The sequence below is a fragment of the Nyctereutes procyonoides genome, unplaced genomic scaffold (genome assembly GCF_905146905.1).
Source record: "Nyctereutes procyonoides isolate TBG_1078 unplaced genomic scaffold, NYPRO_anot_genome, whole genome shotgun sequence".
NCBI lineage: Eukaryota > Metazoa > Chordata > Mammalia > Carnivora > Canidae > Nyctereutes > Nyctereutes procyonoides.
The window spans coordinates 3,080,459-3,106,424 of NW_026575118.1; the positions used below are offsets into that span (position 1 = coordinate 3,080,459).

Sequence of the window (25,966 nt, forward strand, 5' to 3'; positions counted from 1 at the left end):
TTTTTTTTTTTTTTTTACAGATTTTATTTATTTATTTGAGAGAGTTATGTGCAAACAAGAGAGTACAAGTGGGGGAACAGCAGAGGGAGAGAGAGAGAAGCAGACTCCCCACTGAGCAGCGAGCCCAGACATGGGGCTGGATCTCAGGACCCTGAGATCACAACCTGAGCTGAAAGCAGCCGCTTTACCAACTGAGCCTCCTACCCCTGGTTTCACCGCAAGTCATGATCTCAGGGTTGTGGCTCTGTGCTTAATGAGGAGTCTGCTTCTCTCCCTCTCCGTGCCCACAAAAGCACGTGAGTATGTACATGCTCTTTTTAAAAGAAATAAATCTTAATTTAAAAATAAAAATAGAGATAAAGTAGGAACATACCCCAAACACACTAAAACACAGATCATGGCAAAATACTATGTTATATTAAAATGACCCAAAGAACTGCGACAGAATACTAGACTAGCAAAGAGAATGAATAATCCACTGTTTATATGCAGCAGTATAAATAAAGTTCACAACATTAAGGAAGTGTGAAAGAAGCCAGACACAAGAATATACACTTTTTCATTTCATTTATATAAAGCATAAAAAAAGGCAAAATTAATCTGGGTTATTAAAAGTTAGATAGAGGTCACCCTTAGGGGATGGACAGTGACTACAAAGGGGCACAAGCAGGACTAGTGAGTGAAGATAATGCTGTTTCTTCACTGGCTGCTGGCTCCATGATGTGCTCAGTTTTTGAAAACTCAGTGATTGATACAATAATACCAGAACATTTATTTAATTGATTATTCAAATAGCAAAAATAAAAACAATTTATCAGAACCACACACATTTTTCTGCATCTTTACTCTACTTTGTAACAAAAAGTTAAAAAGAAAAAAGAGCCAAAGAAGCCATTGTCAACAACAATGTAGCTCACCTGAGGTCCTAAATCGAATGATACCAGATCTCTGGCCAAACTGCTAAACAGACAGTCACATTTGCTCTGAAAAGTGGCTTTTAGCTATAAATAGATACCATTCTATGAATCTACATTTTCAACTCTTGGCTGCCTAGATATTTTCACTTTTTTTTTTTTTTAAGATTTTGTTTATTTATTCATGAGAGACACAGAGAGAGAGGCAGAGACAGAGGCAGAGGGAGAAGCAAGGCTCCATGCAGGGAGCCCGATGTGGGACTCGATCCCAGGACTCCAGGATCATGCCTTGAGCGAAAGGCAGGTGCTAAACTGCTGAGCCACCCAGGGATCCCTGTTTTCATTCTTTCTAATATGTGATGACAGAAGGAAATTACAGTCCATTTGGGAACACCAGTTCTATATCCTCTGAGGTACCTGAATTAGAAAAGGAAAGTCAGTTCTCCACTATGACTGACTCTCTTGGGATCAGGATAGTCAGCTCTCAATCCATCGACAGAAACATGGATACTAGGTATGATGAGCCAACCAAAAAAAGATTTTTAATAACTTTTTGAAATAATAAATCAATACATATACAAAGCATTTTCTTTGGCAACTGGCAGACGAAGAAGTCAAAGATTCAAAGGATAAGAAAGAACTGACCACCATACACACCATACATCATTACTGGCTTGAAGACAGGGAGGACCATGGAGCAAGGAATGCAGATAACATTTAGGAGCTCGAAGCAGCCCCTGGCTGACAGCCAGCACAGAAAGGGTGATCTCAGTCTTATGGCTAAAAGGAGCTGAATTTTGCCAATGGTTAAGAATGACCTTGGAAGATGTTTTTCCCCAAGCCTTCAGATGGGAACTTTAATATAGTCAATATCTTGGTTTCAGCCTTGTGACACCATGAGTAGAGAATTCCAGGCCATGCCAGACTTTGGACTTATAAAACTAGGAGCTAATAAATGGGTGCTGTTTTATAAATATAATAATATTTTTTAAAAATATTTTTTATTTATTTACTGAGAGATAGTAACAGAAAGCACAGAGGAAGAGTGAGAAGCAGGTCCTCCTGCTCAGCAGGGAGCCCGACCTGGGACTTGATCCCAGAACCCTGGGATCGTGGTCTGGGCCAAAGGCAGATGCTTAACTGACTGAGCCACCCAGGCATCCCTATAATAATACTTTTAAAAACCCAAAAAACAAATGGGCCAAAGAGTCAAGCTTGCCATCAAGTTTATTAATCCTTTTATAACAAATCGTTGTAAAACTCCTTTAAAAGAGTTTACTAAAAACAGGAAGGCTAGCTGATGGAATTTCTTAAGAAATTGTTAGATGAGGAAATGAAGGGAAAAGTAGGACATAATGCACAGAACTCTGTAATTTGTCCCTAAATCAACTAGACTCTGTTCACAGAGGAACAGGCACTGGCTTAGGTGTTCACAGAACTCTCATCTAATCCAGTTTCAGCCATCTTCTGGCTGCATAACCTTGAACAAGTTACTTTACTTCTCTTAGGCTCTATCTCGATTCTGACATTGGTAGGAATGCATCAAATTAGAAAAAAATCCATGTAATAAAGCTTAAGAGTAATATTTAACATTCAGTAAGTAGCAAAAATATGGAAGTCCGATGATACCAAATGCTGTTTAGAGATGCAGAGAAGTGAGAACTCAGCCACTGCAAGAGAAAGTATAAACTGAATCAACCGCCAAAGCAACAATTTGGCAATATCTACTGAATATGAAGATGTGCATGAATATTCTACCTCACAGTAATTCCACTGCTGGATACACGTAACCTAAAGAACTCTGCGCATAAGGACATATGCACAAGAATGCTCATAGAAGCACTATTCCTTTAACAGAAAAACAGGTAAACAGTGATATATTCAATGAAATTTTCAAATAGCAGCAATAAAAATTTAAAAACTTCCCTGAGGTACATTCACCAATATGGGTAACTCTTACAAATATCATGGTGAATGAAAAAATACAAACGGCAGAGATTACTCACAATAAAATGCCATCTTTGTAAAACTAAAAACTATAAAACATATTGCTTAAAGGGAAATACATGACTAGTGATATTTAAAAAAAAAAACAACATGGTGGGACACCTGGGTGGCTCAGCAGTTGAGCATTTGCCTTTGGCTCAGGGCGTGATCCCAGAGTCCCAGGGTCGAGTCCCACATCGGGCTTCCTGCATGAAGCCTGCTTCTCCCTCTGCCTGTGTCCCTGCCTCTCTCTGTGTCTCTCATGAATAAATAAATAAAATCTTAAAACAAAACAAAACAAAACCATGAGACTTGACAGTCATCAAACTTAAGACAGTGGTTACTTCCCAGAAGCGGGAGGAAAATGCAACTGGAGAAGAGTACATCAAATGCTCAAACTGTACTTATAATGCTCTGTGACGGGATCCCTGGGTGGCGCAGCGGTTTGGCGCCTGCCTTTGGCCCAGGGCGCGATCCTGGAGACTCGGGATCGAATCCCACATCGGGCTCCCGGTGCATGGAGCCTGCTTCTCCCTCTGCCTGTGTCTCTGCCTCTCTCTCTCTGTGTGACTATCATAAATAAAATAAAAATAAAAAAAAAATAAAAAAAATAATGCTCTGTGACTTTAGTACACAGAGAATGATCTGGCAAATACTTCTGAACCTATCTTTTATGACATAACAAATCTGTAAAAATGTTATAGTAGTCAACATAACCCTTGATGTATAACAAAATAAATACACAATAAACAGCAGATACTGTTGTTACGATATGAATTGTATCTATGAAGGACTCCTGGCTTCTGAGAAGATCACAGAAACTAATGGCATTATAGTAGAAAAGAAAGCTCAGCAAATGGTCTAGATGACTTTCCTCAACCTAACAATCCATGCATGGAGAAAAATGGGAATATGGCTGGTATAATAACAAATACCAACCAGTCTAGTTTCTAGATACGTACTGTCTAATTTAGTACTAATTCAGCTAGGTCATTCATATCAAACTGAAATACTGCTACCAAAACCCTGAATCCTATCTTTCTGGCTCTGTTACCATTACAGTGAGCTCCAGCAGGGGACTGAATGGACACCAGGGCAGCTTACTGAGACACTTCCACTCTGGACCCACTGGAGAGAGCACTGGCTTGGCAGATGGGAGACTGAGGATTTCTGGTCCTGACTCCATCATATATCAATTAAGCAACCTTTGAAAAGTCTCTCATTATCTCTAAGGGGTCATTTATTTGATCTGCAAAATAAGGACTATATGGATATATGCCGAGTTGTTAAGAGCCAGGGCTCAATCCCTGACTTCTCCAGCTCCTAGCTGCGAGATACAGACAAGTTTCTTAACCTCACTAGCCCCAGTTTCCTTATTTGTAACTAAGAATAAGAAGAGACCCAACCTCAAGGATTGTTAGTATGATTAAATGAATAGTCTGTGTAAAGGCTTATTAGCACAGCACCTGTCAGACAATAATTACTTAATATTAACCTGGGTTGTTGTGAAGCTGATGTAAAGTGATAATGAAGATGAAAAAGGTTTTGTAAATTATAAAGCTCAGTAAATACTATCTTATATTTTCATTGTAACTACTTTAAATTCCATTAAAAAAAAGAAAAAAAAAAAGAAAAGCTTACAAATTCAGTACTGATATATATACAAAAAATAAGACAGTAACAACACCCATGGAAAAACTTAGGTGATATTAAATGACTAAGTGGGCTGAATATATCAAATATTTCTATGTGCAAACAAATGAGTCATCATTGAAGGATGCTAGAGAACCAACTCATTTTGAAAACTGTAAATGAAGGGAATGAATCAAGCATTTGTTCTGCCTTTCCTATAAGTGTAGGAGAAAGAACAGAATTAGAATTAGGGAGGCAATGCTTTGAGGATCAGTGGTTGCAACACTACAGAAAGACAACTAGACTCTATATGCCCCTGATGGAAGAACACACCACCACCTATGACGTCTTGTCAAAAAACCCATGGAGCGTCTGAGTGGCTCAGTCAGTTAAGCATCTGCCTTCAGCTCAGGTCATGATACCAGCATCCTGGGATTGAGTCCTGCCCAGCTCTCTGCTCGGTTAGAGTCTGCTTCTCCCTCTTCCTCTACCCCTTCCCCCTGCTGGTATTCTCTCTCTCAAATAAATAAATAAAATCTTCAACAACAACAACAAAAAACATGAACCTGATCAAGCCTCCATATCCAACTGCCAATTTGTGGAAATACAAAGGTCAGAGTAATGTGTAAAACTACACTGTTGGGAATGCAAGCAGGAAAATCTAGGCTACAGCAACCAACCTAATCCTGCAAGAAGCAAATTCCGCAGGGGTGATAGGAGGGAGATGAAGGATGAATCTATACCTATATACCAAAAGATATTTAAAGACCTTTCAGTTATTAACATTGAACATTATGTGGACCCTAATCCCAACAAATTTTTTAATTATATATTTTTATGAGACAAATAGAAATTTGAAAACTAGATATTAGACATTAGTGATAATATTTTGTTTTTGTTGTTTTTAGAAGAGTCGTCATCTTTTAGAGACATATACTGAAATATTTATAAGTAAAAGGATATGATGTCTAGGCTCTCTTCAAAATAATACAAGAGGGTGAATGGGATTGTGGATTAGTCAGGGCAGAGTGATGCATACATAGGGTTCATTACAGTATTTGCCTGCTTTTGTGGGTTTTAAAGTCTTTGTTTAAAAAGGAAGAAGAGGGGGGACACCTGGATGGCTCAGTAGTTGAGCATATGCCTTCAGCTCAGGATGTGATCCCGGGGTTCCAGGATCGAGTCCCACATTGGGCTTCTGCATGAAGCCTGCTTCTGCTCCATCTGCCTATGTCTCTGGCATTCTCTGTATAAATAAATTAAAAATATATGAATAAATTTTAAAAAAATAATAATAATAATAAAAAGGAAGAAGAGGGGACGCTTTGGTGGCTCAGGGGTTGAACATCTGCATTCGGCTCAGGGCATGATCCCAGGGCCCCAGAATTGAGTTCTGCATTGGGCTCCCCACAGGGAGCCTGCTTCTCCTTCTGCCTATGTCTCTGCCTCTCTCTGTCTCTCATGAATAAATTTAAAAAATCGTAAATAAATAAATAGGAAGAAGAGAAAAGGGATGGAGGGAGGGGAGAAAAAGTAAATGATTAACAAAATCAACATCTGACTTTTGTGTCATTATCACTATCCCAAGATCAGGAGTCATTCAATTACCTTCTGGTTTATATTTTTCTTTCTTTTTTTTTTAAAGATTATTTATATATTTATTCACAAGAGACAGAAAGTTGGGCAGTGACATAGGCTGAGGGAGAAGCAGGCTCTCTGTGGGAAGCCTGATGCGGGATCACGTCCTGAGTGAAAGGCAAACACTCAACCACTGGGCCACACAGGTGCCCCTGTATTTTTCAGTTTTATTTATTTATTTATCTATTTATCTATTTATCTATTTATCTATTTATCTATTTATTTATTTATTTATTTATTTATTTATTTATTTATTTATTTTTTAAGATTTTATTTATTTATTCATAGAGTCAGAGAGAGAGAGAGAGAGGCAGAGACACAGGCAGAGGGAGAAGCAGGCATCATACAGAGAGCCTGATGTGGGGACTCGATCCAGGGTCTCCAGGATCATGCCCTGGGCTGCAGGTGGCGCTAAACCGCTGCGCCACCAGGGCTGCCCATTTTTCAGTTTTAATGCATTTTCCTGCTCTGTTCCTTCTTCTTCCTATGGAAAAGCATGCTCTGTTATAACTAAACTGTTTTAACTCGTGTGCTCTAAGACACTGGGTTCATGCCTTAGTCTTTTCTTCTTCACACAGTTTTGGGGGCCAATCTAACATTATGGCAAAGAACACAGGCTTTGAGTTCATAATGACCTGATATTAAATCCTCTAACCTACACAGAATTTCCACCATCACCCTACTTCCCTCTCCCTGCATCCCCCACAAGGTTATTCTCTCTCAGTTCATCTCGGCATCTTGTCAAAGGGCATGATGAAATTTCAGTATTGTGGTGAAGGTTAAGTGACATCATATTAGGTAAAACACCTACCCCGGGTGTGGTATTTAATACTCATACAATAAATATTAGTTCCCTTCCCTCTTGAATAGTTGGCTGTTCCCTCCTTCTACTTAAGAAAATCCTACCTACCCTTCAGGAGAATTCAGTTTGCACCTCATCTGAGGTCCCGGAAAATTCAATTCCAGGGAATCCTAAGCAGGTAGAACAGAATAGTGATTAAAAGCACTAGGTTCAGATCACGGCTCCAGCACTTAAAAGCTGAGTGACCCCAAGCAATTTAATTACCTTCTCTGAAGTGTTAGTTTACTCATCTATAAAATGAAAATAAGAGCATATACCTACTGAGGATATTGTAAGAATTAAGTTAAATAATCCAGGTAAAGTACTTAGCACAGCACTCAATAAAACTTAGTGTAGAGGAAGAGAAGGAAGAGAAAAATTCTGGAAAATCAAATCCAAGGTTATACTCCAGTGAAATCCTTGGTTTGTCTTAACTCTCCAACTCAACTATAAGCACCCTGAACATAATGATATTGGTCACATTTTCTTTGCATATTCCGATGTATTTTACATGTAGGGGGGTTAAAAAAAAAACAATTATTTGTCAACTAAGAGAGAAAACATCATCTGGGCTAACTTGCTTTAATTCTTCTAATCTTATGGCACGTACTACAGAGCATACCCGAGTAAGTAACAACAAGAAAAATGGCACCCACACCTAAAATACAGCACCATCCACCCTCTTTTTTCTGAGTGCCCTCCCACTTTGTCTTTCATTCCATCTATACAACAAGGAGTGCCTGTTTTGTTTCCCTTATCCACTTCCTCACTTCTTTTATTTCCTCCCCAGCTAACTAAATACAGTTGTTTCCACAGTGTCTGTGGTGTTAGGTTAGAGAAAAAGATCACTAAAGGGCAGCCCAGGGGGGTGGCCACCTTCAGCTCAGGGCGTGATCCTGGAGACCCAGGACTGAGTCCCATGTCGGGCTCCCTGCGTGGAGCCTGCTTCTCCCTCTTCCTGTGTCTCTGCACAACACCCGCCCGCCCTGCCCCCCGCCCATGTCTCTCATGAATAAATAAATAAAATCTTTGAAAAAAAAAAAAAAAAAGCAAAGATCACTAAAAAGTAACCAGAACTAAGGTTTTTTTCCCCTTTCCTTTTCCAAACTACTTTAAAAAATCCAACTCTTCCTGCTTTTATTCCACGGAGAGGCAAAATGAATGAATAATTTATCAGGAACTGTGGAACTAAAATTAAAGGCATCCAATTTATCAGGAACTGTGGAACTAAAATTAAAGGCACAGGTAATGATAAATGAAGGAAAAAGCCAATGTGGGCACCAAGAGAGCAACATTCCTCTAATAATATACTACCCTATAGTCAGTTCGCCAAACCTACTTCAAGTAGCTGTTGGCTAACCAACTCACCCTTCGTGGCAAGGTCCTTTTCAAAGTTTTGACACCTCTCACAGCTATTATATGATTATTCTGAAGGCCACTATTATTTATTTAAAATTATTATAGTCCCCAAACCTTTTGCTAACCACCATCTCTCATGTACAACCTTATTTAATTCTGTCACCCTGATATGGGAGGAAACTAAGGCTTACAAAAGTTAAGAAATGTGTTCAGGTGGGACACCTCAGTGGCTCAGCAGTTGAGAATCTGCCTTCAGCTCAGGGCATGATCCCGGGATCTGGGGTCAAGTCCCGCTCTCTATAAGCAGCCTGCCTCTCCCTCTGCCTGTGTCTCTGCCTCTCTCTCTCTCTCTCTCTCTCTCTGTGTGTGTCTCTCATGAATAAATAAATAAATAATAAATAAATTCATGAGAGACACAGAGAGAGAGAGAGAGAGGCAGAGACACAGGCAGAGGGAGAAGCAGGCTCCATGCAGGGAGCCCGACACCGGACTCGATCTCGGGTCTCCAGGATCAGGCCCTTGGCTGAAGGTGGCCTAAACCGCTGAGCTACCCGGGCTGCGAAGAGAAGAGAAGAGAAGAGAAGAGAAGAGAAGAGAAGAGAAGAGAAGAGAAGAGAAGAGAAGAGAAGAGAAGAGAAGAGAAGAGAAGAGAAGAGAAGAGAAGAGAGAAGGAAAAGAAAAGAAAAGAAAAGAAGAAAAGAGAAGAGAAGAGAAGAGAAGAGAAGAGAAAAGAAAAGAAAAGAAAAGAAAAGAAAAGAAAAGAAAAGAAAAGAAAAGAAAAGAAAAAAAGAAAGAAAGAAAGAGAAAGAAAGAAAAGAAAGAAAGAAGTCTTTCTGTCCAGAGTCTCTGAGGTGGCCAGTGATAGAGTGAATATTCACATCAAGCACTGCCCAACTTTGGAAGCCAAAACTTAAAATCACCTAGGAATATGCTAGTTGGAGGTGGGATTCCTGGCTGAAGTCTAAGGCTAGGAGAGTGATACAGAGATTCATGAAGACATACTGTGTGGAGATAGATTTAACACACAGGAGCTATGAAAACAACTTTCAAACAGAGTAACTGACTTCAAACAGAAAAACATTTGCCAGATGTCAGTTTGAGAATGTGAGAACTCTGAGCATGTGAACCCAACACATAGGAAAAAGCACAGCAATTTAAGGGCTTATCCTGCTTGATTAGACCAAGGGTTACAAAACCAAATGCTTACTAGAATAAGACAGGTAACCTACAGATTTCTTTTGACACAGACAAGCTTTAGTAAACATACAAATAGTCCTCAATACACAAAAATAGGCTTTTCCTGTTCATCTTGAAAAGTGTTACCTTCTCAGCCTTTCATCTTCCCCTTTTTGTTAGATAAATGGGTAGAAGTATTTCACATTTCTCCTTTAAAACTGTAAAATAGGGATCCCTGGGTGGCGCAGCGGTTTGGCGCTTGCCTTTGGCCCAGGGCGCGATCCTGGAGACCCGGGATCGAATCCCATGTCGGGCTCCCGGTGCATGGAGCCTGCTTCTCCCTCTGCCTATGTCTCTGCCTCTCTCTCTCTCTCTCTCTCACTGTGTGACTATCATAAATAAATAAAAAATTTAAAAAATTTAAAAAAAACCTGTAAAATATTTATAAATATTTAACCATACAGAATTACACCATTTACACTATGTACTTACTACAGTTTTATCACTCTTCACATTTTTGCCATATTTTGTTACAAAATTATTTCCTCTCTCCCCCCACTCCCAGAGATACTAAAAAGAACTTGGTGTTTAATAATTCTTATGCATATTTTATACTATATTATATACACATAAAGACATTAACAAGATGCAGTACTGTTTTGCTGGTCTTCAAATTTTATAGAAAGTTATCACACAAAACATATTCTGCAACTTGCATTTTGCTCAAAATATTTTGCTCTTTACCTGGTTGGGATAAGCTTACTCATTTTAACTTTTATAGAATATTCCACTGTATGAACAGACCAAAATGTATTAATTTATTCAACTGTTGATAAACATTTAAGTCATTTCCTACTCTTCACTGGTTCAAAAAATGCTTCCAGAGCATTCTTGTATATGTGCCCTGTGCACAATGACTAAAGTTGTTTCTCTCTAGGGTGTATGTCAAGAAATAGGTTTCTAGGATCAAAGGGCATGGGCGTCCCTTCATTAGATATTGCCAAACTGCTTTACAAGATGAATGAACCAATTTATTTTCCCAAAACAGCACATGAATTTGCTTTTCTATATCCTCACCAATACAATACTCAATTTTGTCTTACTTTGATTTTGATTGTTGCCAACCTGATAGGTATGAAATGGCATCTCATTGTTTATTTTTAATAATTTTTTAAAGATTTTTTTTTATTTAATTGAGAGAGAGAAAGTGCACGAGCATGAAAGAAGGGGGAAAGCAGAGGGAGAAGCAGACTCCTTGCTGAGCAAGGAGCCTGATGTGGGGCTCAGATCCCAGGACCCATAAGATCATAACCTGAGCTGAAGGCAGACACTTGAATGAGCCATCCAGGTGCCCCTAATTCTTTTTTAATTAGGCTCCACATCCAGCATAGAGCCCAACGCAGGGCTTGAACTCCCAACAGATCAAGACTTGAGCTGAGATCAAGAGTCACTCAACCAACTGAGCCAACCAGATGCCTCTCATTATTTAATTAATTTTTTATTTTTCCTCATTTTAATGATTTGAGCATCTTTTTAATGTTCACTCAAACCCTCTTGAGTAAACTCCATATTCATATCCTTCTTCCTATTTCTCTAAAGAGCTGTTTTATTTTTTACTTATTTTCTTACAGAAGTTTTTTTTTCTTTTTAATAAATATTTTATTTATTCATGAGAGACACAGAAAGGCAGAGACATAGGCAGAGGGAGAAGCAGGCTCCCCATGGGGAGCCTGACGCAGGACCCGATTCCAGGACACCCAGATCACACCTAAGCCACAGGCAGACGCTCAACCACTGAGCCGGTCAGGTGCCCCTTAGTTCCAGTATAGTTAACTTTGTGTTAACTGGTATACTAACATTTTATGGTATACTAACATTTTATGTTAGTGGTTCAACAATTTTATACATTAGTTTTTTTCATGATAAGTCTATGCTTAATTCCCTTCACCTAATTCATCCATCCCCACTAGTTTGTTCTCTATTGTTAAAGAGTCTGTTTTTTGGTCTTTTTTTTTTTTCCTTTCAGAACACTTTTTTTTCTTTTTTTTTTTTAATTTTTATTTATTTATTTACGATAGTCACACAGTGAGAGAGAGAGAGAGAGGCAGAGACACAGGCAGAGGGAGAAGCAGGCTCCGTGCACCAGGAGCCCAACGTGGGACTCGATCCCGGGTCTCCAGGATCGCGCCCTGGGCCAAAGGCAGGCGCCAAACCGCTGCGCCACCCAGGGATCCCATTTTTTCTTTTTTTTTTAAGATTTATTCATTTATTTATTTATGATAAAGAGAGAGGCAGAGACACAGGCAGAGGGAGAAGCAGGCTCCATGCTGGGAGCTGGATGCGGGACTCAATCCCGGGGCCCCAGGATCACGCCCTGGACCAAAGGCAGGCACCAAACTGCTTAGCCACCCAGGGATCCCCTCAGAACACTTTTCTTAAGATAGAGGGAAATATAAGTTGTGAAGTTCTCTTTTCATAATTAGGTCTAATTGACCTGGAACTTATTTTTGTGCGTGGTAGGAGATGAGCATCTAATTTTACTTATTTCTACACAGATAATTTCCCCTTCATCTGTTTGTAATGTACCTCTGCCTTAGGTCAAATTTCCATATATATGTGAGTATATTTCCAGGGTCTATAATCTATTATCTTCCTGTAATCTTGCACCAATTCCACTATTATAACTACTAGAACTTAATAATAAATGTTGGTATCTGGTAGAATTAGTCCTTTCTTCCATGTTCTTCCAAAGTATCTTAGCTATTCTTGGCCTTTTACTTTTTCTAATTTTATAATCAGATTATCAGGTTCCTCAAACAAAACTAGGGTTTTCAATTGGATTAAGATAAATTGATGTTGAACTTACATCTGTGTGATACTGAGTTTACCCATTCATGAACATGGTTTATCTCCCATTTACTCAAGTATTCTATTCCCAACATATATTACTTGTACCTCTTATTAGATTTATTTCTAAATATCTTATAGATATTTTTATACTGTAAATGAAATCACTTTTCCTGTAACATTTTTCTAATTGATTACTACTAATACAAGAATGGAATTGTAATGTTTCTTATCTTTTGACAACTTTGGTGAATTGTTTTTAATGGTTGATCTAAAGATTTTCTTGAATATTTTTGCACAATCATGGAATAAGTTTTTTTTGCTTCCTTTCTACCTTGTATATATCACATTGCCTTCCCTTATTACAATGATTAGTAGCTATACCATGGTACAGCTGAACAAAAAAGTGATTACATAGTGTTCTGTTTTTGCCTTTCAATGGAAATCCTTTTGAAATCTGATCATTAATTATGTTGAAGGATTTTAGCAGCTCAAGAGTTTTTTGTTGTTCTTTTTTTTAAAGAGAGCATGTGTATACACATGTGCATACAGGAGCAGGGGTGGAGAGGAAGAGCAGAGAGAAAGGGAGAGCGAGAATCTTTAGCAGGCTCCACATGGGCTTGACCTCATGATCCAAAGATCATGACCTGAGTCAAATTCAAGAATCAAAACACATGATCAACTGAGCCACTCAGAAACCCCTCTTGCTCTTTTTGTTCATGAAGGAGTGCTGAGATTTATCAAATGCTTTTTCTGAGCCTACCAAAATGACTGCCTAACACTTAAGTTGGGACCCATTTGATTTAATGAAAATAAATTTAATGTATTGGTAGACCAGAATTTTTTTTTTAAAGAAACAATATAACAGAGGGAGCAAGATATTAGATAGATAATGTTTGGTAAAACTTTTGCTTTAACTGCTTATATAAACACACGTTTGTGTTCTGAGTTGGTAAAAAAAAACATGCTTCTTTCAGTGGGTCATATACAAAAAAGTCTGAAAGCAACTGATCTATACTATTTTGAAGCATGAAAAACCATTATAAAGGACAAACATTCTACTGTAAGGTTTCCTGAAAATTAATAACACAATGCTTAGCTTTTGTTCATTTAAAAATACTCAGTTAAAAAAATAAAAAATAATAAAAATAATAAAAAATAAAAATACTCAGTTTTTCTTGGGATGCCTGGGTGGCTCTGGGGTTGAGCGTCTGCCTTGGGCTCAGGGCACAATCCCAAGGGTCTCAGGGTCAAGTCCGGCATAGGTTTCCCCACAGGGAGCCTGCTTCTCACTCAGCCTATGTCTCTGCCTCTCTCTCTATCTCTCATGAATAAATAAATAAAATCTTTAAAAATAAATAAATAAAATACTCAGCTTTTCTTGGTATCTTTATTTAAATAATAATGTTTTAAATATATGTTAATATTTTAAGTATTATTAACATAATAAATTATAATCTCTTGAAGAAAATGACCCACATTCACAGAAAAAACATCTGAAGTCACTAAAAGTAAAAAGTAAATTAAGTGTGAATTTTTCTGAGAAGCATTATTTTTCAAGGATCACTTCTGTAAAATGTTGTAAGTATAACTTCTACAGTGAGGATATACAGCTTCCATTATGTTCCAAACATATCTATGACCTTAAAAAGGGACAAAATCTCTACTCTAAATAGTTTAATGTTAGTTTATACTTCTTTTAACTAGTTTTTTAAAGATTTATTTATTTTACAGAGAAAGAGAGTGTGTGGATGTGCGTATACAAGTAGGGGAAGGGCAGAGGGACAGAATCTCAAGCAAACTCCTTGCTGAACATGGAGCCAGATGTGGTGCTTGATCTCATGACTCTAAAATCATTACCTGAGCCCAGACCAAGAGTTGGACACTTAAGAGTGCCCCCCTCGTTTATACTTCTAAAATCAGAAGTAACTTGGCATTTGCATTACTTCTATCACATTTTCTGTACTTTTGTACTGAGTCTGGCTCAGTCATCTCTTGGCTGTTTATACTACTTCATACCACTAACTGCCCAGCCTTGTTAGTGGCTTATAAAAAAACAAGCTTTGTCCAAAAAAATTAAAAAATTAAAAAACAAGCATGCCCTCAGAATCCAGCTATACATACATGACCATTCAATGTTTCTCTTTGCCCATCATTCCTAAAACCTGCCTCTAGAACATTTTAAGATTGTTCCCTGCTTGTGACCAGAAGTAATATCACCTACCTTATTCACCGGATTTTTTTCTGGAAGATTTGTGGTTGCTTCCTGATTACGATTTGTCACCGGTGAGGCTATTTAAAAAAACAACTCCCAAAGAGGAGCTCCAACATGTTCTGCACAATAGCAGCATTGTTGGTGTAAGTAATCAAAACCTACCAGAGATACTACTTAAAAGACAAAAATCATTTGGATGTAATGATTTTGAAATTCATTTATTTATTTTTTTTATTTTTTAATTTATTTATGATAGTCACACGGGGGGGGGGGGGGGAGGGAGGCAGAGGGAGAAGCAGGCTCCATGCACCAGGAGCCCGACGTGGGATTCGATCCCGGGTCTCCAGGATCATGCCCTGGGCCAAAGGCAGGCGCTAAACCGCTGCGCCACCCAGGGAGCCCCTGAAATTTATTTTTTTTAAAAACTCACATCCCCTTCTTGATATACCATGAATGGTGACATTCTCTACAAAAGCCACCTTTCTTTCCTTTTCTTAGTAGGAGTGGGGCAGAGAGAGGGGGAGAATCTTAAGCTGGCTCCACACCCAATACAGAGCTCAATCTTATAACCATGAGATCATGACCTGAGCTGAAATCAAGAGTCGGACACTTAACCAACGAAGATGCCTAGGTGCACTTAAAGCCACCTTTCAAACAGCTCACCATTACATAGACATTTTAGGGACCACAATATTCATGTTAGCAATGACATTGATACTGAGTGCCAAGTCCTATACATCTAAAGAATATAATAATATCTCTGCTTCTAATCGCAAATGTTTAAAAATTCCTATGATTCTATCCACCCCATAAATCAATAAATCTTTAAAAAATAAATAAAAACTCCTCCTAATTCGGGGTACCTGGCCGGCTCAGTCAGAAGAGCATGTGACTCTTACTCTTGGGGTCATGAGTTTGAGCCCCACATTGGGTGGAGAAATTACTAAAAGCAAAACATTAAAAAAAACCCTCCTTCTAATCCTACAAGCTATGCTAATTCCCTGGCTGCTGTTGGGATATACTGGAATGGTATCCACACTGAAAGAAAGCTGTCTTTATAGTCTTAAAACATGTTCCCCAAAATAAGTTATATAAGATGCACAAATTTGTAAGTACACAAGCAATCTATTATTTTTATGCCATTTTATAATCCCCAAAGCAGTATTTTAATCATAGCAACCTGTTACTGATGATTACATCTGGTGAGTAGGACCAGCAGGAGTAGATGAGGAAAAGAGAGTTGCTGTTTTTGTTTTTTTAAAAAAATACTTTTGCACTGTTTAAATATTTAAATTAAACATGTACTTTTTAATGAATAACTGAATAAAGAAAAAGGGCACAATTATGAAATCAAAGATCTCCACATTTATTTTATTCTATTCCCTGTCATTCCTGGAAAGAGATTATAGCACTCTGAGAGCAAGGACCTGGTGTGCCTTTCACAGAGTTCCAGCTCCCACAGAACCATCCCCATGAGGGATGGTAGGCATGTAAAAGGAGTTGAGGTGGAGGTGATGGGAGCAAGATGATTCAAAAAGGCTAGAAGTAAGCATTAAAAAAAGTACTTCTATTTGGAAGGCAGACTTCAGAATAAAGATCTACTATCTCTCTTTGAAATGCTACTTAACATCTATTCATACCTCTACCTGCTATGCTCCTTAAACATTTAGACCCCTGTTTGAATGATGACCAGAGTAAGCCCTCCAGAGGGCTAAAAAATTACTTAGGTCATTATTAATATAATTTCGAGACTATCATTCCAAGTTTTATGTATGAAGTCCACTGCCAAAAGCCCATTTGACATCTTTTTGAACTATCAGCCAAAATGCTAGTCACCTGGAGACTTCATTCTGTTTCTAAACTTTGAATTCCATTCTATATCTTCTTATCCAACAAACTTGCTTCATATTTGATCGTTTTTCTTAATAACCCATCACTTTCTCCATGAAACTCATACACCTAAGCTTCAGCCTCATCTTAAGTCACAAGTCACAAATATGAGTGCCTACACAGGAACCAGGCAGATAACATAGGTGAAGTATGGTAAGTCCTAACAGGGTGTAGCAACAATGTAACAACCTTTTCTAGGACTGAGAGTTTATAAAGAACAGGGTACTAGGAATAGGGAGTTCTAAAATCCTCTAACCTGAACTGTAAAATATAATACTGTGAAAAGAGGCCATGGGTTTAAATGAGGTCAGAACTAATGAGTGAAAGCTGCTGTTGACAAACCTGTCCCAAATTTGCTGAAGGGGTGTTTGGGATTCCCCGTAGCTTTTTCCAACTGAAAGAGTCTCCAAGCATCGTTCATCACATTCTTCTCATGTTCTGAATCAACTGCATTCACCTCTCTGTCTTTGCAACTCTCATCAAACAAGGGGCACAGGAAAAACTGTGCAAACCTAAGGGTGTAAAACACAATTAACAATTTGAAAGCTGTTATTTTAAGAGTAGCCTTTTGAAAATATGTTTGAAACTTAACAGATAGGATATATGAATTCTACAGAAGAAAAAAACTACGATCCCTACCAAGAGAAAAGAAATGCAAAATAAATTCTAAGTAACAGAAGAAAAATACTAGACATATGTAAATTCATAAGTCAGAGATATATTTTTTTAAAGATTTTATTTATTTATTCATGAGAGATACAGAGAGAGAGGCAGAGACACAGGCAGAGGGAGAAGCAGGCTCCATACAGGAAGCCCGATGTGGAACTCGATCCCGGGTCTCCAGGATCAGGCCCTGGGCTGAAGGTGGCGCTAAACCGCTGAGCCACCCAGGATGCCCTACCCCAAGAGATATTAGTGAAAATATAGTCAACACACTTCAGATGCCAATCCCAAGTCCAAGTTGTACCTGGGCTTCTAACTAACTGGCTACAGACCAGAGGTTCCCACCACCTCCTCCTTCAATTAATTTGCTACAGGAGCTCACAAAACTCAGAAAAACATTTTACTTACTAGATTACCAGTTTATTATAAAAGGATATAATTCAGAAATAGCCAAATGGAAAGGATGCACAGGGCAAGGTACATGGAAGAGACACGGAGGCCACGCTCCCCAAACCTCCATGTGGTCACCAACCTGGAAGTTCTGTAAACCCTGTGCTCTTGGGTTTTTATGGCAGCTTTGTTACCTAAGCATGCCTGATTAAATCACAAGCCATTGGTGACTGAACTCCAGCCCCTCCTCCCCTCCTGGAAGGTCTAGGGATAGGTGTCAAAGTTCCAACTTTCCAAGCATAGGGCTAGTTACCCTGGAAACCAGTCCCCCAAACAGGTTACCTAGGGGCTTCCCCAAAGTCACTTTATTAATGTACAAAAGACACCTTGAACATTCTCATCAAGTAGGAAATTCTAAGGGTTTTAGGAGATATGAACCAGAAAAGGGAAGAAAGACCAAATATTTATTTCTTTTATAAATCAAAATACTACAACAGCAAAAAGTCAAGGCATACTTATGAAGACAGTAGCAACCTATTTAAGATTTGCAATTTGGCAAGTCACTAAAATCTTTGTTATATATGTCTAATTTTCCAAAAAAGGAAAAGGCAGGTGACGGTTCCTGGGCAAATAAATCTTAAATTCACAGTTTGAGATGCCACTGAACTAAGACTCAGACATTTTAGGACAAACTAAGTGACCTACTTTTTTTTTTTTTTTAATTCCTTTTTAAGTAGGCTCTGCACTGGGCATGGAGCCCAACACAGGGCTCAAACTCACGACCATGAGATCAACCATTAGATCAAGACATGAGCCAAGATCAAGAGTCAGACATTTAACCAACGGAGCTACCCAGGAGCCCCAGGTGACCTACTTTTTAAAGGCTCAATTTGAATATTTTTCTTCTTATAAAGAAAAACAAACAACTTTAATTAGGTGGGAAAAAAATAATAGAGTGAAAACCCCATGAAAGTAGTTTGACCAAGACACAATTATGGGCTATTACAAAATATTAAGAGAATTTGAAAATGTTAATAACCATTGATTCAACAAATGACGTGGCATGTAACTCTGACATAGGTAACTAAATGCTCCTCTCAAGGCTATCCTTCACTAGTAGTACCAAAGTTTAAACTAAAATAACTTTAGTAAGGGAGCTGGGTGGCTGAGTCAGTTAAGCCTCTGCCTTTGGTCAGGTCATGATCCCAGGGTCCTGGGGTTGAGCCCCTTAGTCTGACTCCCTGATCAATGGGGAGTCTGCTAGGGCAGCCTGGGTGGCTCAGCGGTTTGACGCCTGCCTTCAGCCCAGGGCCTTAATCCTGGGGACCCGGGATCGAGTCCCACTCGGGCTCCCTGTGTGGAGCCTGCTTCTCCCTCTGCCTGTGTCTCTGCCTCTCTCTGTGTGTGTCTCTCATGAATGAATAAAAATTTTTTTTTAAATGGGGAGTCTGCTTCTATCTCTGCCTCCCCCCTCCCAACCATACTCTCTAATAAATGATTTTTTAAAAATAATAAATAAAAATAAAACTTTAGTTGTAAGTTAACTCTCCTGTATCAGGTTGCAATTTAAAGCATGATTTCATATAGTAAATCTTAAGAACCTTTAGACTCCATCTTATAAAAACAAAATCCAGAATTCAGATAAAGCTATCAACAGAAACTGCCTGAAGAGGGCCTAAGAGATTCTTGGATCTATAGATATCTCAGCAATTGTACTTCACAGTTAAACTGTCAAAGAAACTGTTATCACTACATGATATTTATTCTATGCACACAGTAAATAAGATACTGTGCTAAGTACTTTACACATACCAATCCAAAGGAAAACTCCATCTATCTTGAGTCTATAATCAAAGATACATGGAAACAGATATTTCTGGACAAGTAACCTCTTTTACCTATCTCAATATGTTTAAGCTACTAAAAAGTACCTAAAAGTGACATACCATAGCTGGATAGATCCATGTAAAGGGTCAAGATAATGACAGTATAATCAATATTTTAATAAGATGCTTTTATGTGCCTCAGTGGCACAGTCTGTTGTGTCGGACTCTTGGTTTTGGCTCAGGTCATGATCTCAATGTTGTGAGATAGAGCCCCGCAACTGTCTCCAAGCTGAGTGTGGAATCTGCTTAAGATTCTCTCCCTTTCCCTCTGCACCCCGCCCCCACTCACACACATGTTCTCTCTAAAATAAATAAATCTCCTAAAAAAAAAAAAAGATGCTTTTATACTAGTGGGCTTTTTTTAATCCTCTGAGTCAAGTAACAGACATCCTCCATCATACAGAGATTATATGAACATCTGCTGTAGCATTTGTAAAGCAGGAAATTAAATGTAGTGTATGATCCCAGGGAACACATTAATGGAAGTCTTCTGGGAATAAATACAAAAGATGATTATACCTCAAAGCTGCTGCCTAAACACTGAAACATAATCTAGAATAAGTAAGAAACAGGCTACTATGACCCAGCCATGGATCCCGAACCCATGTCTCTTCCCTGTTAATCTTCTTTCCACTAAGAAATAAATTCAAACTACTAGGGTTTTTTTTAAATTTTTTTTATTTTTATTTTTTATTTTTATGATAGTCACACAGAGAGAGAGAGAGAGGCAGAGACATAGGCAGAGGGAGAAGCAGGCTCCATGCACCGGGAGCCCAATGTGGGATTCGATCCCGGGTCTCCAAGATCGCGCCCTGGGCCAAAGGCAGGAGCCAAACCACTACGCCACCCAGGGATCCCACTACTAGGTTTTTTTTTTAAAAAAAATACAATGACTATTATTATTATTTTTTTAAAGATTTATTTATTTATTTATGATAGAGAGAGAGAGAGAGAGAGAGAGAGAGAGGCAGGCAGAGACACAGGCAGAGGGAGAAGCAGGCTCCATGCCGGGAGCCCGACGCGGGACTCCAGAATTGCGCCCTGGGCCAAAGGCAGGTGCTAAACCGCTGAGCCACCCAGAGATCCTATACAATGACTATTATTAATATAAGTAAGCAAATAAAGCTACTACTATAATTGCTAAGTCAAAATTCATTCTAGATCTATCAAAAGGTGCAGAATTATACCTTCTTAGCGATATAGAAAACTATAAAGAGTTACCAAGAAAAAATTCTATTTTGGATAATGAATCAAATCACTAGGATGACAAAAAATTAGAAATTGTTAAGCTGTGTAGAAAATTGACCAAGAAATTAAATTGGCTTAATGGGGGTTGCTTCAGAAAATACTTTCACAAAATGTCCCCAGGGCTGAAACAGCTGGTCAAAACATTGTGTCACACAATGAAATGTCACCTCATACCAGCGAGAATGGCTATTACCAAAAAGACGAGAAATAACAAGTGTTGGCAAGAACGTGGAGAAAAAGAAACCCATGTTTTGGTGGGAATGTAAATTGGTGCTGCCACTGCAGACAACTCTCAAAAAATTAAAAACAGAATTACCATATGATCTAGCAATTCCACCTCTGGATTTTTACCCAAAGGAAAAACCCACTAATTTGAAGAAAAGATATAAGCACCCCTATGTTTACTGCAGCATTATTTACAATAGCCAAGGTGTGAAAACAACCTAGGTGTCCATGGATGGATGAATGGATAAAGAAAAATGTAGCATATATATACAAAAGGAAGACTACTCAGCTGTTAAAAAAAAGAAAAGAAAAAAACCCCCACAAAATCTTACCATTTGCAACAATATGGATGGACCTAAGGGTATTATGCTAAGTGAAATAAGTCAAAGAGAGACAAGGTATGAGCTCATATATGCATGGAATGTAAAAAACAAACCTCATAGATACAGAGAACAGACTGATAGTTGTCAGAAGAAAGGGGATTTGGGGGTGGGTGAAAGGAGTCAAGAGATACAAACTTCCAGTTATAAAAATCAAGGGGATATAATGTACAGCATGGTAACTATATTCAGTAACATTGCATTGCCAACTTGAAAGTTGCAAAAGAGTAAATCTTAAAAGTTCTCATAAGAAAACTTTTTTGTAACTTTGTATGACAGAAGGTAACAAGATTACAGTGGTGATCATTACAAATACTGAATCATTAGGTTGTATACCTGAAACTAATACACTGTCAATTATACTTCAATAAAAAAAATTGGGGGGGCCTGGGTGGCTCAGCTGGTTAAGCATTTGCCTTCAGCTCAGGTCATGATCCCAGGATACTGGGATAGAGTCCCACATGAGCACTCTACTCAGCAAGAAGCCTGTTTCTCCTTCTCCTTCTTCCTGCCACTCCCTGCTTGTACTCTGTCAAATAAGTAAATTCTTAAAAAAGAAAAAAATTCTATATCCAATAAGTATCCTTGAGAATAGAGTAACTAAAGGAGAACAGAATATTCAAGTTCTACCATCCTGGAATAGGAGCATGTTTGAAAAGAAATCCATGACACTATTACAGTTTATTCTTCACATGCTTCACATGTAATACTACTTAGACCGGGAAGAGCTGGCAAGAATTTTAAGACTGGTTTAAAGTCAAGCCATTATTTTTCCTCTACGACAAAATAAATATGTATCACCCATTTTTTTTTAATAAAACATGGGGGGAAATACTGGTTAAAATACTTCTTGTTAAGCTATAAAGCTGTGAAGACATCTTTATAAAAATAGTAACTGTTACTATTGTTAATGTAATAAAATGCTCACATTGGATAATTCCTATGGTACTCGGCATTACCTGTCTAGGGCACCTTCTAGGTGTTCGTGGGAAACGTCAAAATAGTAATTGGTGTGTTCTCCACTGGTAAAGGCATTTGAACTTCCTGCATGCTCACTGAGAAACTGGCTGTATTCATTTTCTTTAGGGTATTTCTTTGTTCCCAAAAATAGCATATGTTCACAAAAATGACTTAAGCCAGCAATATTTGGAGGATCTGACAATGAACCTGAAAGAGAAAAAACATACATACAACACATCTTTTTTTTATGTTTAAAGTTAGAATAAAATACAGATGGATTGCAGATGATCTGGAACTTCTGTTAACATGACAGCTCCAACCATACAATCAGAGAAAGTTAGGCATAGGCTGCTCTAAAATGGTATTGTTTAAATTCTAGCCTCAGCTTGTGATACTAATTAGCTGTTAACTTTGGGCAGATTACTTAACCTCTCTGGACATTAGTTTCCTCACCTATCACACTGGAGGGGAAGAAAGAGTTGAATTCACTGTTTGATAAGACCTAGAGCTTTCTAGTTCTGACAATTTATTGCAGGGGACAATACATAGTAGTGGTAAGACCACAGGTTTAGGGTTATCTGCTCTGCTGACTCTGAAACTGTGAGCACAATATTGTATCTTGCCTCAGTCACTTTTTCTATACATACCTCATCTAGAGAGCTGTGTGAAATTAGATGATATTTACAAAACACACACCATGTCATACTTAGAAGTAATTATTTGTTCAATACATGATGGTTATTACCTTATTTCCTCAATTTTAAAATACCACTGAGTTAAATAAAAGCTTTTCAGATAGAAAAAAAGAAACATACTTATGTACATATAAGCAAGAATCAATTTGACTAAAGCCACATTAAATGTAAAGGAAATGTCACACAAGAATCAAAAAAATATATTTCCTAGTGTATCAAAAGTGTATAAAAGTGAAAGCATTACCACTGCTACTATAAAGGATGAGGATTAATTTCCTTGCTGCTAGGTCACCTTAGCTGAGAACCTAACAAAATAAATGTAAGATTATTTTATTTTGACAAATGTAGATTGTCAATGGTTGTTCAGGGCTATTGTACAAAGTAAGGTACATCAAACTGATAACTGGGAGGTCTTTATCTGCACACCCATGAAGAGTTCTAATAAATGTCAACATAAGATCAAGAAAACAAAACAAAGCTTAATTCACAATTTTAAATTGTACCTATGTGTACATCAAGTGCTGCTGATGACTTATCCGTGGTCGGATCACTGATAAGAAGTACTTTGATACCATTGGCCAGTTCTAGCCCACGGTATTCTCTCTTGTCTTCAGGGGATTTGATAATGTGATTTCCTAGTCTCTTGATAGCTGGATTATTCATTTTGCTATAACTCTTCTCTTGGAAACTGAAAAGAAAAAAAGTATTAATTGTTGCACTGTGGCTTATTTTTTTTTAAAGACTAAAAAGTGATACCAAGCATATAATACATCATCAGATTAAAAAAATGTATCTGGAGGAAACTTTTTCTATAGCTTACCTACAGGGTAAAATCATTTCTCTCTTCCCTCTTACCCCTCATTCTTGTTAGGGAAATGCTAACAATATTGTTTTTGCAGAGTCCAATTTGATCTAGGAGAGCACTTGGATGGAAATTTGAGACAGGATAGGTTGAGCAATGAGCTGGTCAGTGTATTGACCTAGAAAAGAGTTTTTAATAACCAATAACTGCTTTCCCACACATTTCAGAATTTTTTTTTTTTTTACATTTCAGAAATATTTACTAAAGATGAGAGGTTGTGTGAGGATTATTATTCAACCAGCCAAAACATTGCTGATGATATTCAAAAATAGGGCAGGTGCAGCCTGGGTGGCTCAGCAGTTTGGCGCCACCTTCAGCCCAGGGTGTGATCCTGGAGACCCGGGATCGAGTCCCACGTCGGGCTCCCTGCATGGAGCCTGCTTCTCCTTCTGCCTCTGTCTCTGCCTCTCTGTGTCTCTCATGAATAAATAAATAAAAATCTTAGAAAAAAAATAGGGCAGAACTAGAACTCATGGGTCCAATATGTCCATGCTCAAACAGAACAGAACAGAACACAGGGGACTACAACCCTCAATGAGAAAAAAATCCTGTAAAATCCTGATACAAATTAAGATACCTGGATTACACTAGGAAGACGGGGGGGGGGGCGGGGGGGGAGAAGTACATACAAACAAGTAAAAAAAGTGGGAAGGAACCCCAAGCAATTTTTATAATCTGGTGAAAAACTGAATGCCAGAGCAGGAAGAGTCTAGTTGTCTTAAGATGTTAGATAAATTCTCTTACAAAGGACTTCCCGTCCTCTGATAGTCCTCTCCTCCCCTCTCTAGGAAAGCTGGGTTACCAGAATGGGAAGAGGCTAGACATGGAATTTGGTAGGAGTGTTGCCTATAATTAGCGCAGGGAAGAGATGTTCCAGAGTCTGGGATTGTGTTTGCTTTTGAGACTAAGAGTTGATGCTCTTTTTCTCTATACTGGGAATCATTTAAGAGACAAAAATGAGCCTGTTATATTAGTTATATTAGTAGGCCAGCAGACTAATCAGATAAAGTCTGATCTGAGACTACAGAGGAAAAATGACCCTAAAGCTAGCATATATTCTTCTTACCTAGAAGAAGACAAAAGAGGTAGATCTATTTGCTTCTTAAAGACTGAGAGACATCCAGATTTAAATCAGAAGGGGCATAAATATAAATAGGCATAATATTATTTTCAATAAAATCTTTGTCCTTTGTATTAGAATATCTGGAAGTTAAAGGAGGGATAAATCCAGTTTGCTTTTACCAGAATATCTTCCTCTCTGAAATTATCTAACTACTCTTCTGAGTAACAAATGATTAACCAAAGAGGTCTGCTCCTATTAAGATTGTCCCCTAGATCTCCTTTTAAGGAGATTCTTTGGAATTTTAAAAATCAATAGTCTAAGTCATAATAAATATATAATACTTTTTTTAAAAAATCACATAATACTTCATACAGATACTGCTAATAGTCATGCCCTATTTATAGTAAAAATTATTTCTTGAAAACAAAGCATAAAATATAATGCTAACATTTTTGGGATATAAGATCACCATTGGAAAATTCCAACTCCTATTTCATTAGTCACAAGCCACTGAAGTTCGATGTTAAAGACAGATGAAAATATGTGAGTGCAAAGTCTTAAAAAAAGGTGTTTTGTGGTTAAAAAAATCTCAAGGAACAGAAAACGATCTATCTGAACCTCCAAGGAAGAACACAAGGATAATAATCCTGGTTAAGGTATTTCCCAAGAACAATCTGTTTGGATTGCAATAAATGCCTTCAATATAGAGCTGATTTCAAAGACTTGACTTTAATCTGGGTTGAGATTAAATAAACCATGAGACAGCCTTCATTAAGACCCCCAGGAAGAAGGGCAGCATTAAAAGACAATAGGAAAGCTCAGAGTGTACCAGAGAATAGCTTAGGGTCCCTCCTCTAAAGCTCTACTAGAGAGAGGGGTTGGGATTCTCTGGGAACAAAAACCAAAGGTTATTTGTTTTTATTCCATTGCCATTGTTTTCACCTAACTCCTCTTAGTGTGCTCGCCCCAGGTAGTCTGACCTAGGGGAGCCTGGGGCTGCAAGGGCTACAAGTGACTAAAATGAAGTGATAGTGATGATGATGATGATGATGATGATGATGATGATGATGATGATGACAGAGCTCTAAAAAGTCTG

At 38.1% G+C, this 25,966-nt stretch overlaps 1 protein-coding gene across 6 annotated transcripts in view; it reads right to left on the bottom strand.

Annotated features, from left to right (window-relative positions):
* The window catches only part of IDE (insulin degrading enzyme), a 138,376-nt gene that overhangs the window by 64,950 nt on the left and 47,460 nt on the right, over window positions 1-25,966 (bottom strand). For all 6 annotated transcript variants that reach the window (XM_055334393.1, XM_055334396.1, XM_055334392.1 and 3 more), the window contains exons 2-4: window positions 23,449-23,633; window positions 22,250-22,457; window positions 16,841-17,010 (exon numbers count right to left, since the gene is read on the bottom strand). In XM_055334393.1, the coding sequence (XP_055190368.1) occupies window positions 16,841-17,010; window positions 22,250-22,457; window positions 23,449-23,633 (563 nt within the window). The remainder of the gene's footprint in view (window positions 1-16,840; window positions 17,011-22,249; window positions 22,458-23,448; window positions 23,634-25,966) is intronic.